This window comes from Perkinsus marinus (genome assembly GCF_000006405.1).
Source record: "Perkinsus marinus ATCC 50983 genomic scaffold scf_1104296972422, whole genome shotgun sequence".
Lineage (NCBI taxonomy): Eukaryota > Perkinsozoa > Perkinsida > Perkinsidae > Perkinsus > Perkinsus marinus.
The window spans coordinates 128,912-141,723 of NW_003201757.1; the positions used below are offsets into that span (position 1 = coordinate 128,912).

A 12,812-nucleotide genomic window follows, 5' to 3' on the forward strand; every position below is an offset into this window, starting at 1 on the left:
AATATTTCTGCAATAACATCAAAAAATAAAGGTATTCCCTACTAGTGGAGAAAATTGGCCCATGGTGAAATAAATGTTTGTTGATGACAACCAAAAAATTTTTTGGGGAATTCTCACTAGTTTTCATATACCCCTACCACAAATCTTGTGCAAATTTTCAAAAAGTAGTCAGAGAACTCTCGAGTAACCTATTTTCCCAACACTGAGTGACATGCTCGAACTCACATACAATGCTGAACTCCTGGTGACGTGTAGTACTACGGCCTATAGCAACATTGCATTGATAATTCGATAACTCACTAGTCCAGCACAATACAAAAAATACGAAAAAAAACTCCGCTCCGCCGTACCCTCTTCGACAAAGTGATCCTATTCTCTGGACTCGTATGAGTTGTAGTAGTCCTCGACACCGCCAGCTGCACTAGGACCACTTTATTCCTATACGCTGGGTACACCTTGAGGAACTGACGGAACGTTCTCAGCTTCAACAGAATGCCAGACAGCCGTCCCAGTCTATCCACGCCACCTACACACATACCAAATTTTTCGATCACCGCGAAAACCTCCCCAAAACTTTCCAAACTTTATTACATATGATAGTTTTTCCAGCAAACTTCGCCTTAAGTTCCTTGATGCGCCTTAGCACCTCCGGCGACCTCATCTGGGCGGCAATCAGCTCGAACTGAGTTGAGGCATGCCCTACCGTCACCAACACCTGAACATGACAACACCATTACTGGCACATCCACGATTGAGATCCGAGGAATCATTCAGATATCTATAGTGTTCCAAAGGCGAACTCATTTCGAGCTATCCACATGGCTAGGAACTAATTTTCCAACAAGTTTTCCACGTGAATCTTTTCACACTAGCAACATTTTCCCCATTGCTATCAAACCCTTTCTCAAAGCTGAATGGGTCCCTGCTGAGGTCCTCACCTGATGTCTCTGTTGAGCAGAGGCACTCGAAGCCGGAGCCCCAGAGACGTAGCTGTACGGCACGTCCAGCGCAAGGTAACCGTCGGACAGTCTATACGACATGTCTAGGCCCACCAACTTCTTCACTACTGTGAGGAAATGCCTGAAATTCAACTTAGAAGTGTGAAATTGGTACCAAACTCCAACACAGCTCAGAGTCTCTATCTCTTCTCATCGTGAAAACCGATCCAGACGAAAATCCATAAAAATTCTGATCTGTCGTGTTATGTTATATACCCCTTTTTTGAAAAATCGTTCCCATTTTACACCCGTAAATTTCCTCCGATGAAATAACAGCAATAGGTCACAAAGAGTAATAGAAGTGGTATTGGAATATATGTTCGCTTTCCTCAGCTGAGCTGGGGCGCTTCCTCACTAACTACAGGAGTTTATATTCGACTTCGAGAAAAAGTTTACAGAAACCAACGAGAATTCACTCGAAATTATCATATAGTCACCGACACATGTAGTTGATCATGTGCACATTTCCCCACACTGAGTAGAAGCTCCGAACTGGAGTATATGACACTACGCTCAAGTCGCCACCAAATCAGATCGTCAGAGTAATTCCAAAATCACGCAAATTTTCAATAATTCTCTCAAAAGTTATCACTGGAGTTTCACCCGCGATATGAAAAACATATTTCACAAACCACTGCATAGCGCGAATATCGCGTTTTTCACCACAAAGTACTACGCCACTTCACGTAAAACGAGTGAAACTCCACATATCTGTTCCACCTCTCCATTACTACTACTACCTCGCATAGTCGAAGAATTGGAAGCCGACCAAATCAGCAGCCAACAGCGACTGCATCACTTGCGTTCGCACCGGCAAAGTCAAGAATATCTCTGATGTCGGGAAGGGCGTGTGCACAAAAAGACCAATCTAACAATACCAACTCCTCTACCACAAAATTGCCAAACTCCCCAACCCTTACCGTCGCTTTCTTCGGAGGTGAGCCGCTACTACTACTACTGCCGGCCGGGCTCAAAGTCGGCGAGGAGGGGCCTCTCTGGCTCCTACGAAGGCCCCTACGCAAGAGCATAGGCACCAGTAGCAGGTGATAGTCGTTAACCCAGTAGACGTATCTGAACCCTGCACTGTGGAATATTGGAGTTTCACCCATAACATGAAATACATTAGTGAAAAATATTTTTCACGACTACTGCATATCATCGCGAATATCGCGTTATTCACCGAGTTTTACGCCACTTTACGTAAAACGGCTGAAGCTCCATTGAACCGAAAATTTCGTCCCCGCCTCGGTCGGCATCAAAAACATAGCACTATTTCATTTGTACAATTAACGCAGTAGTTGCGACAGAAAAAAAAACAATTCTTACAATAACTTCGGACTCAGGTTTCATCTTTTTCAACCCCTCAGAGTCTATACTCTTCATTTCACAGTCACATTACTCGTTCATAGTCGTTCCTCTCACACGCCCTCGGCGCACTACACCCATCAGCATTCCCCCTCCTCTACTACTCTCCAAAATTGGGCAGCGTCGGGAAAAGATCCGCATTCAGCAACACATCCACATATCGCTGATTCGCGTTCCGGTACCTACACATGCATACACCCAACAAGATTCCGAACAGTTCGATCAGCCCGATTGCCCAGTGACTTGTTGAACTCCAAGCTAAAAATATTTCCAATGTGATTATGACATTTACATGGGAAACTGATCGAAGAATGTGCTCATAGCCCTGTGGGGATTTAAAAATGAGTTCCCCCGGGAACATTCTCGATGATTCCCTGCTTACTTTTCCCACAGTTTGTTGTCGAACGTCATAAGGTCCTCAGAGTTATGCACCAGAGGCACTTGGTCATTTACAGTAGGCCATAGGAACGTTTGACAGAAATCGAGGAATTCTTCGAATCCATGCCGTGCTGGCTGCGGACTACTGAGGGCGCATCATCATCGTCGTGTGCGCAACTAACGAAGGTTAGAAAAAATCGATCGAGTTTTATAAAAACTGCCAAACAGACTTCGCTCCGATATCGGCGCGAACCATATCGACTACGCGGAAGAGGTCCATGGTGGTAAGTATTCCCTAGAAACATCTTCACAAGGAACGATCCTACTACTACTACTACTACTACTACTACTACTACTACTACTACTACTACTACTACTACTACTACCTCTTCTTTTCGGCTGAGGGTCACTCGAAAAGACTGGTATACAGTCATAGGGCAGAAGGACTTTGCGCACCTCCTCTTGTTCTAAACGATAAACGATAATTTAACAAATTGCAAAACTCCGGAATTGTGCATCAAGCAAGTAGTTTTTCAGGCTGAAACTTCAACAAGGCTTAGATGCAGTAACAAGCGCTCATGTACCTCACAGGATTATGCGCGAAAAAATCTCATCCAAGTTATTCATAGTTATATCAGTTATTTCTCGACGCTATATCATCATAGCGTCGAGAAGTAACGTTCCCTAGGATTGATAACTCTGAGGAAAATGTTCCTAATGTGACCATGACATTTACATGGGAAAAACTGATTAGAGAATGTGTTCCTAGCCATGTGGGAAATTCAAAATGAGTTCCCTCCAGAAACACTATAAATTCCCGGATGAATATCTGGCAACCCCCTTAGTACCTTCCTTCGAGAGACAGTCCAAACCCGGCCAGCCAACAAAGAGGGAGCGATTCGGATTGAGCTCATTCTTAACAGCATGGAGAGTGGACATCGACACATATCGACTTGGGTACACCTCAAAGCCTCCTCCAGCCCTGAAGTGGCGAATTTACGGTAGGATTATCATCATCATTAAGTATTACTTTCTGCATACGAGCACTGGGAGCTGAATACTGACGAACACGACGCAGTCATCCGGCGTGAGCGTAATGGACGCATCAAAAAAGGCTGACCGAACCTGAGGAGAGCCAACACCTTACTGCTATTACAAACCAAGGTTGACTATATGATCAATTTCCTCAGCTAAGCTCATACCGTGAATACCAAATCTGCATTCATCGTAGAAATGTCCAAAACCAGCGAAAAAAATTTCCCAAAATTTCTTCAGAATTTCATAAACCCGCATTGCCGAGTATTCGCCTATTCTACCACACCTTGCACCGCTCCTACTCTCGGTAGCGATTCTTGAGAGGGTCCCGATGGCCGTAAAGAGACATGCAGCTCTCCACTGGAAGCGTCTCTGCCTCCCGACTCCAGACTTGCCGAATCAGCCGCTCCCGCACTAGAAGCTCCCGATGCTGTAGTAGTGTCGGTATGCTGCGGCTGAGAGTAGCCAATGCTAAAGGAGGGCACCACAGTGAACACCTCCCATGTACCCTTGCAGCAGCGGCCCCCCTAGACAACAGGTAGCGGTAGAGTCCATCGTCGTCCTCGATGGTCATTTCCATGCCACTCGGTATGACCTAGTAAAACAAATCCAAAAAAACGTTGAAGGTAAAATGAGACCTGTCGAATGACCCGCTGCCCGGCATCAGTCCTCTCCCAAGACTTCAAATTGCCACTAGGGCCGACTGTGACGTAAGCATACTCCGTCACACGCATCAGAGGTAGCATGGCTGGCTCGACGGTAAACCAGCAAGGGTAGAGGGCTTCCCGAATACACAGAGGCAGTCCTAAGGAGGAACCACTAGTGTTACAAGAGCAGTGTGGAAAAATATGCGTGTGCTCAACTACCATGTGTCGGTGACAATATGAGAATTTTGAGGAAATTTTGGGAAAGTCTTGTTGGTCTCTGGGCAATTCCATCTAATTCAAATATAATAAGTAGGGAACCTCCTGAGCACAGCTGAGAAGAGCGAACATATATTCCTTCAACACTGTACAGGAGAGAGATAGGTAGAGAGCACCTCTTTTATAGTCCCAGTTTCCAAGGGATGGATGGCCACCAACAACCCGCACGGTATCGCCGACCTCTACTGCGTCATTGGCGAAGTGAAAATGGCAGCGAGTGAAGCACCCCGGGTCCTGAATGATTCTCATCGTGCTTGTACCAAAGCTGAGTAGACTTACGTGATGAGTGCCACTTGTCTTGAGTTCTGGAGACAGCACACCTGTAGGAGGGAGAGTGACCACATCTGGGCCCTCTGGTCTCCGGCAACGGGGACTGCTGGGCATTCAGAACAAATAAGCTGAAAATCATAAATTAAAAATAAAAAACTAAATTTAATAAAAGTTAACTTGTTAACCTAAGTTGAATACCGATAATGGGGATGGTCGCGTCGCTTCGCTAGCAATTCGTACTTTCAACACCGACAGTCGGTGACCGACCATGCTCCTCCTCAACAAGCAAAGTATGATTACGGTGACACAGTACTGGATTCTATAGATATCTCTGTTCCCAAGCCCAACTAGTGGATCGACGCCGCCTTTTGTGTAGCAAGACGTATCACCACTACGCCAGTTTTCAATGACGATGTCCTTGAGTCTGTTAGGGATGGCATGGCTTGCTCGTCAACGCATTGCGAAGCTTCTAGGCCATTTTTCGGAGGAGAGGACAACGACACGGTGTCGTCGACACCGATCTTGGCTTGGTTGCAGAATTCTCTGACAAAGCTCCGCTAAATTCTGCCATATTTACTCCTGCTTCACCGTACACGAGTCGCGGTGGCAAAGATCGAGGCCGGCCTCGTTATTCTTCCCCTCTGTGGCCTTGAACGCGGTAGTCTATCGCGTTATGCATGATCGTTCGAGCTCCCCACCAAGGAGTCCATAGCTTCGTCCTAACCAAATTGAGCGCTGTGAAGTGTTTTGCCGGTGGAGTTCCCACAGTTGGAATGTGTGCCACATCGCAAAGGCTTGCCCACGGGTGCAGCGCAATCAGGTAGGTGGTCGGCATCATCCTCCTACGGTGTCTTCCACCTGGGGACTGTACGCGTCCTTTCCTGTTCTTTTAGACATAGGCCGCTCAGCAGCCGCTGCTGGGTGACACTGCCCATGTCGGAGGCGGTAAGCCGGTTCGGAACCGCTATCTCTTTCATCCCCAAATCATGTTTCATGTCTTCTGTCACAGGAGTTCTGTGCAAAACTTCAGTGCAAGCTTCTGTTGGTAGTGTAACACTACCAACACTACTAGTGTTGCGGCTCAGCATCGTGTTGCACATTTCCCACTCGGTTTGGACAACGCCGCTTATGCCTCGATGCTTGTCCTGTGACGGTCAGTGACCGTCGGTCACAGTGTGACCCCCTTGCCTTCCATCTAGGGGTCCGGCCTATTGGGCATGGGTTTGCTGAGGGAACTTTCCTCCAGTGGTGTGGAGGCGTCCACTCCATATCTGACCGCTCGTCCGCAGACCCCCAGACTTTTCAGGTTGTCCAGCCAAGGTCGTGGCCATCTTTTCCTGCACCGTGCTCTCAGTCCCTGCTGACCCCCTCGTTGGCAGTTCGTAGTCTTATCGTTCAGGTTCATACTGTTTTTAGAAAACGCCGAGGAGAACAAGTGACTTGGTGAAAAAGTTGAGGCTCATGCAGTGCCCAAAGATGAACACGCCCAAACTTAACCTCTTGAAGGTCTACTTCGCGTTAAGTAAGATCAATGCTTTAGTAAGGTCACATCTTGCCGCGTTTGTCCGCTCGCCCTGCGCAATGGATCTTACTAATCACGGAATACGCCTCGAAATCTTACTCGGCACGAATAGATGCATGTGATTCCCTGTGGTTAACTTTAGCGGTGTTGAAACTGGTTCCTGTTCATTTGTATGGTTCGGCTATACACGGTACTCCTCCACAGACCCGTGGTAAACTAGTCAACTCGGCTCAGCGACTTTGTGTGAAAATAAAAAAGTGAAAAAGTGTACGATTCTCAGATCGTGAGAACCACATCAGAACTCAAACTGATGTGGGGAGAAATAATTTCTTCGGATTCAATAGGTGGGAAAGGCCTTCTAGAGATTCTTCAATTGCCAAGTCCCAAAAATGAAAATTATGGTGGTGGTGAGCTCTACATCAATCAAGCAGACCCCCAAGCGTCGCATTGCACCCTGAAGGAGTCGCATTCACGTGGGTACCGTTGACTGTCAGAGTGAACGAATCGCGAGTACGGTCGTATGGGATCACCCGCCACTCGGCCGGTTTGAAATGCAACTCCTCTGCGAAATCAGTGAAGTCTTATCCTTGATGTCCAAGTACAGATTCCTGTGCTCGCAGTCAACAGTCCATGGGATAACTCCAGTCCCATTGACGATCAAGTCGAGGTCGACAAGGAGAAAGTAGAGAATGGATACTTTTTCGGGAGCCGACGGATCGAAGATGAAGATTGCTGCGAAGTTGCCACCCGACTCAGTGCAGTATACTGGCTCAGGGGGAAAGGTCCGGGCAATCGACAGAACACCGAGTAGGATGACGATGGTAAAGATAACGGACATTTGAGTGGTGATTACTACTCCTGACGGAAACTCAATACAGCCAGAACCCAGCTATCATAATCGAATTACGCGATAATCAACCCTAATGCGTTGTGCAAGTTGATTGAGGTGTCCTGGAACGTACGTACGAACCCTGCGACACGCAGACTGGACCGCAATGATTTCAGCGCAATCGCACAACATTGTGCTGTTACTTCACGCGCCAATGCATGACAACGAGAATGGCATATCATAGGAAGGACATACGGTAGGAAGTGATTCCTAGTAGCGTAGTCAACATAAAGTTCCCATTGTGAACGGGGAGTTCAATATTCACCTTCGGATATTGCGATGCTCTGCACTGAAGTTCTGCGGCCGAACTTCAGTGCGATAAGTTATCGCAGAGTCAATTCACGCGCCTGACTTTGTGCTGAGTGTAATGGTTCAGAATCGAATGAACGAATAAGAGGGAGATGGCGCTGTAACGCTGCCGGAGTGCACGAACGTATAACCTCCGCTACATTTTCTGTCATGCTATTCTTGACAGCAAGTGTTGACGATGTGTATTGAAGGAAATGAGCAGTTTTTTTGTTGAGTACCTGTGCGCACGTGTATATTGCACAAATATGAACCAATAACGCACGCGATATCCGTGGAAGAAGCACAGAGGTGATAGTTCAATTGCTTTATCAAATTGCTATGACAAGTGAGGCTGATAACTCAAGTTGCTGCATTTTCGTGTACAAATAATACGATGCTGGTACTATGCACATTCGTGAAACTTGAGCTCAAATTTGTGTCTCTGAGAAGCCTCGAGCTGCACCTCCACCTTAGGGGAAGCATGTCATACACGCACAGGACTTGATGACCAGAGCGACTCTGACAGAGCCTTAACGTCTCGGAATTATACGATCGGAGTCAGCGCCAGTACATGAGTGCGTATGCAACATATAACTAATCTGGGGCATATTTCACACAAAACACTCCTCAGGGTGCGCATTGGATTTGGGAGCAAGCGGTAAGGAGCCGTACATCCTACGCGAGAGGCGTTGCACCTCGTGTTCCTTGAAGGAGCCTCTTTATGCGGGCTTGTGACATGTGCCCCGGTCTGCCCTCCTTGCCTCCTGTTGCGACAGTCCCTCCCCCCATGTCAAGTTCACTGTGAACTGTTCACATGTAGATCACGCTGAGGGTCTCGGAGACCCGGTCTCCCAAATGGTGCCCAGGGCCGGTATGCGGATCCTGATCCACGGATCAAGCACATGATCCAGATCACTCGTTGATCTTGACGTCTGAACCAAATCTTTCGTGATCCGAGATGCGTGAGTCAGATCTGTGATTCTTGATCTCGATCCGTGATCTTTTATCCTGATCCTTGACCGTTGATCTCGATCCCTGAACTTTGATACTGATCCGTGATCTGTGATCTGGATCTCGCGTGAACCTCATTTTTGATCCTGATCTATGATTCTTGAGAAAAAACTTGATCCGTGATCCAAAGATCAAGGGTTGAGAAATTCTCAGACGAGCTGAGAAATTTCGTTGATCCGTGATCCATTCGGTCCCGAGGGATCACCCTCTGATCCGGATCAAATATTGGATCAAGCTTCTGATCCATCAAAAGGATCAGTTTACGGATCAGTGGTACTTTACGTGTTAAAATGCCGTGATCCTGTAACGAAGATTCACTTGTAAATGCATGCTGAGGAGATTCATACATTCGCACGCAGTCTTCGTCCATCTAAGGCTTAGAGGGAGGACGGCGGATGGAAAAATATATCAAACTCTAAGCAATTCAAATAGACACGATGGCCGTGTAAGAAACCTATTCATTTCTACAGATTAAGCAAAAAACTCAATAGTATATTTTTATCTAGACATTTGACAACCTATCTACAATGCAACTTACTAAATTCTGTATTTCGAATATGCGTGTAGGGATCGCGCCCTACGCGCTCGCCCTTGTAATCGTTATCGTCTGATCACTTATATTCGCTCGCCATCGATCGCGCTACGCACGTATGCGCACTGTGTGATCATGAACTAAGGATAAGTAGAGTTACAACTCCTTTTTGATCCTTCTCACTCGGCTGCCCTTCCTCGAAGGTCTGCCCTTGTTGTGAAGTTCGACTACGCTATCCACTGAAGTCTGGCTACTAGTTGTGTTGCCCAGTAACAGGCACAACATTCTGGTAGCAGCTCCTTGTTGATCGACGACGAGCCCAATGACGAATAATACTGGTGATAATCGCCCCCAGGTTGATGAAGCCGCCCCCTTGAGGATTAGTCTCTCGATGCCTCCTGCTTTCGATGGTATCTCCGGTAGCTTCAAGGATTGGCTAAGACGTTATGAGCAATGTGCCCTTGCCGCCGGATGGTCCACTCAACAGCAGGCAGAACGCCTTGGTCTGTACTTGAAGGAACCCTTTCTCTCTGGTTGGGATGCTTATGCTAAGAAGGTGAACTTCGAGGAAGACAAGAAGTCCCTCCTGAAGATATTTGATCATGTCCGTCCCCACCAAGCCCTAAAACAGTTCCAAGAGCTACGCTGGTCCAAAGGTCAGCACCCCGCTCTCTATGCTGCAGCTCTACAACGACACCTCAACCGGTACTATACCAAGGAGAAGTTCCCTGAGCTCTCTGAAGCGGACAGGACTAAGAACATGGAGGAGATGATCATTGACCGACTGAAAGCAGATCTACCCCCCATGGTCCGGTTCCAGCTCCTCTTGAAAGAGCCTAAGAACCTCAAGGAGGCCTGTATAATGTGTGACAGCGTTCTTGCCCTTGACGACGCTAACTCCAACACCATTGTCGAGACACCGGCTAAGGTTGCCACAGCCGCTGGTGTTTTCGGTAGCCAACCGGCCGATGACTCTACGGATGCGCTCACGAAAGCTGATGCCAAGCGTATCGAACAGAAGCTCGACAGGATTTTGGGTGGTATGAGACGCAAGAGTGGCGATCCTAAGCAACAGCCAGATACTAATGTCACCTCTACCGTGGCCCTTACTCGGCCTAGGAAGTTCCTAGTAGGAACTGTGGTATCTGCAAGGCCCAGGATCATCCGACCTACTCCTGTCCCAACAAGAAGTTCTCGGAAGGTTGCTACTGGTGCGGCAAGACTGGTCACTTGGCTAGAGATTGTTACCAGAACCCGAATAAGGTGATCCGTAATACGGCCTCTAAGCCCCCTGGAGGTTCCCCCTTACCGCTGGGAAACCCCCAAGGCGGTCGATAAGCGGCCCTCGATCGCCAATACCATTTGCCCTTGAGACTTTCGGCGGGTCTTATGGCAATTTTCTTTACGCCGATATTTCATCTGACAAGGCCGCTAGAGGTCCTTGTCACGCTCTAGTTGATACTGGTAGCTGTTATACTTTATTAGACGAACGTTGTCTCCCGGCTGGTGCCAAGATACAACCTGTTCGTGGACTTGAACTTATTTCTGCACAGGGTCATAGCTTCGATTTGCTAGGAGCTGTCGCCCTTACTCTGTCCTTGTACGATTCGACTAACTTAGATAATCCTTGTTTACCGGAGGCAGACCCCCCGCCGCCGGGTCCCGACCTCCCTCCTGATATCGTGGTACCTATGGTATTTTTGGTGGTGAAGGCTTGTGTTCATCCTATCCTTCTAGGTAGCGACTTCTTGGCACACTATAGGATGTCTGTGGTCTATCAAGAGCTTGGCCCTCCATTACTACAAGGTGTCTTGAAGGACCGACCTATTCCGTCTGTAACGGATGCTGGTCGCGGTTATTCCGTATCGGCTACTCGGAGGAAACCTGAACCCTTAAAGGTACCTACCCGTATGATTGAATCATTGTCTAACTTACAAAAAAAGAAAATCCCCAGCAAGAATTTGATTATGCCGCCTGAACCCCCTCTCCGAGGTCCCAACTGCCCTGAAGTTAACTTCGACGACACCCAGGCTTCTCGCTATAACGGTCCAAAGAAGCGAAACGCCAAGCGTAGACGCCGAAGGGATCTCCAAAGGAAGGTTCACAAGAAAGTTCAGAGAGTTGTCGCCTCCGCCTTGCCGTGGCCTCGGTTGATCGCCATGTTATCTGTCAAAGAGCCCTTGACCAACGACGAATTGGCTGCTGATGGGTTGCCGACAGAAATGCCGATTCCCGATTCTTGGCTACCCCCGGTCCCACGGCCTGGCGATATTGGAACGTTATGGCCCCCGAGTGGAGTCACTACGGATGATATGCTCGACGATGATATCTCTGGTGCCCTTAGATTTGCGGTCCCCGACCTCACTGATGAGGTCCCTCGTGTTATACTTCCATCTATTGACCTTTCTGTGTATCCCAATAAAAAAAGATTTGCTAAATTATGTAATGAGTATTCTGATTTATTTTCTTCCCGTCCTGGGAAATGCGATTCCGTTGAGCATGCTATACCATTAAAGTCAGATAAGCCCTTTTCCCAGAAACCACGACCGATTCCCCACAAATGGCGGGATGAAGTCAAGAGCCTTGTGGATAAACTGTTGGAGGAAGGAATGATTCGCCCTAGCACATCTCCGTATCGTTCACCGTGCGTTTACGTCCCTAAAAAGAATGGCTCAGTGAGAATGTGTATCGACTTTCGTGCGTTGAATGCCCTCACGGAGGTTGATTCGTACACACTACCTCGTCTTGATGATGTACAAGAGCACTTAGCGGGTTCGAAGGTGTTCAGTACACTTGATTTACAGTCTGGTTATTGGCAGTGCCTTCTTCGTCCTCAGGATATTCATAAGACAGCTTTTTGCCCTGGCCCTGGTTTTCCGCTCTATGAGTGGGTCCGCATGCCTTTCGGACTCTGCTCCGCTGGAGCCACCTTTCAACGTCCGATGGACCAAGTACTTAATGGACTACCTTTTGTTCGGGTCTACCTAGACGACATCCTCGTGTTCTCGCCCGATGCTGAGACTCACGAAGACCATTTGAGACAAGTCTTCGCACGCTTGCGTGCGTGGGGCTTGACGTTGTCCGCCGAGAAGTGCGAGTTCGGTTGCCCTTCTGTGCCCTATTTAGGACACATTTTTGACGGGAACGGTATGAGACCAGATCCGACTAAGGTAGAGGCGATCTTAAGATGGCCTCGCCCTGGTAATGTCGCAGAGATAAGGTCCTTCCTGGGTCTCGCCGGCTACTACCGCAACTTCGTTCCTAACTTCTCGGACGTGGCACGACCAATTCAACGGCTGGTGTCGGAGGTCGGAAGTGAAACTTTGGCTTTGGATACCTACTGGGGACAAGAGCAAGAGGACTCCTTCCGGGCGCTCAAGCTTCGTCTCGCAGCCCTGCCCTTCTTAGCTTACCCTGATTTCGGTATCCCCTTCGAGCTCTATACTGATGCAAGCGACTATGCCATTGGAGCTGTCCTCATGCAAGAGGGAAGGCCCTTGGGATTTTTCAGTAGGACGTTGACGGGCTCCCAGCTCAATTGGCATACATACGAGAAGGAAGCATACGGTATTCTACAAGCCTTGATTTACTTCCAACACTA

The 12,812-nt window shown here is 48.0% G+C and overlaps 3 protein-coding genes across 3 annotated transcripts in view; 1 reads left to right on the forward strand and 2 right to left on the reverse strand.

Moving 5' to 3' along the window:
- The window catches only part of Pmar_PMAR028020 (trehalose-6-phosphate synthase, putative), a gene marked incomplete at both ends in the record, with an annotated part of 11,095 nt that extends 6,573 nt beyond the window's left edge, over window positions 1-4,522 (reverse strand). The window contains 13 exons of the mRNA XM_002766594.1: window positions 351-526; window positions 592-715; window positions 939-1,080; window positions 1,739-1,866; window positions 1,919-2,069; window positions 2,468-2,545; window positions 2,746-2,872; window positions 3,128-3,208; window positions 3,590-3,723; window positions 3,772-3,866; window positions 4,079-4,231; window positions 4,285-4,371; window positions 4,427-4,522. Of these exons, the coding sequence (XP_002766640.1) occupies window positions 351-526; window positions 592-715; window positions 939-1,080; window positions 1,739-1,866; window positions 1,919-2,069; window positions 2,468-2,545; window positions 2,746-2,872; window positions 3,128-3,208; window positions 3,590-3,723; window positions 3,772-3,866; window positions 4,079-4,231; window positions 4,285-4,371; window positions 4,427-4,522 (1,572 nt within the window). The remainder of the gene's footprint in view (window positions 1-350; window positions 527-591; window positions 716-938; window positions 1,081-1,738; window positions 1,867-1,918; window positions 2,070-2,467; window positions 2,546-2,745; window positions 2,873-3,127; window positions 3,209-3,589; window positions 3,724-3,771; window positions 3,867-4,078; window positions 4,232-4,284; window positions 4,372-4,426) is intronic.
- A 2,210-nt stretch (window positions 4,523-6,732) lies between these two features.
- Window positions 6,733-7,351, reverse strand: Pmar_PMAR028021 (hypothetical protein). The gene has a single exon (XM_002766595.1). The coding sequence runs from the start codon at window positions 7,327-7,329 to the stop codon at window positions 7,018-7,020; it is 312 nt and encodes a 103-aa protein (XP_002766641.1). The 5' UTR covers window positions 7,330-7,351; the 3' UTR covers window positions 6,733-7,017.
- Window positions 7,352-9,602: 2,251 nt separating this feature from the next.
- Window positions 9,603-12,812, forward strand: part of Pmar_PMAR028022 (retrovirus polyprotein, putative) — a gene marked incomplete at both ends in the record, with an annotated part of 4,922 nt that continues 1,712 nt past the window's right edge. The window contains 3 exons of the mRNA XM_002766596.1: window positions 9,603-10,340; window positions 10,364-10,481; window positions 10,697-12,721. Of these exons, the coding sequence (XP_002766642.1) occupies window positions 9,603-10,340; window positions 10,364-10,481; window positions 10,697-12,721 (2,881 nt within the window). The remainder of the gene's footprint in view (window positions 10,341-10,363; window positions 10,482-10,696; window positions 12,722-12,812) is intronic.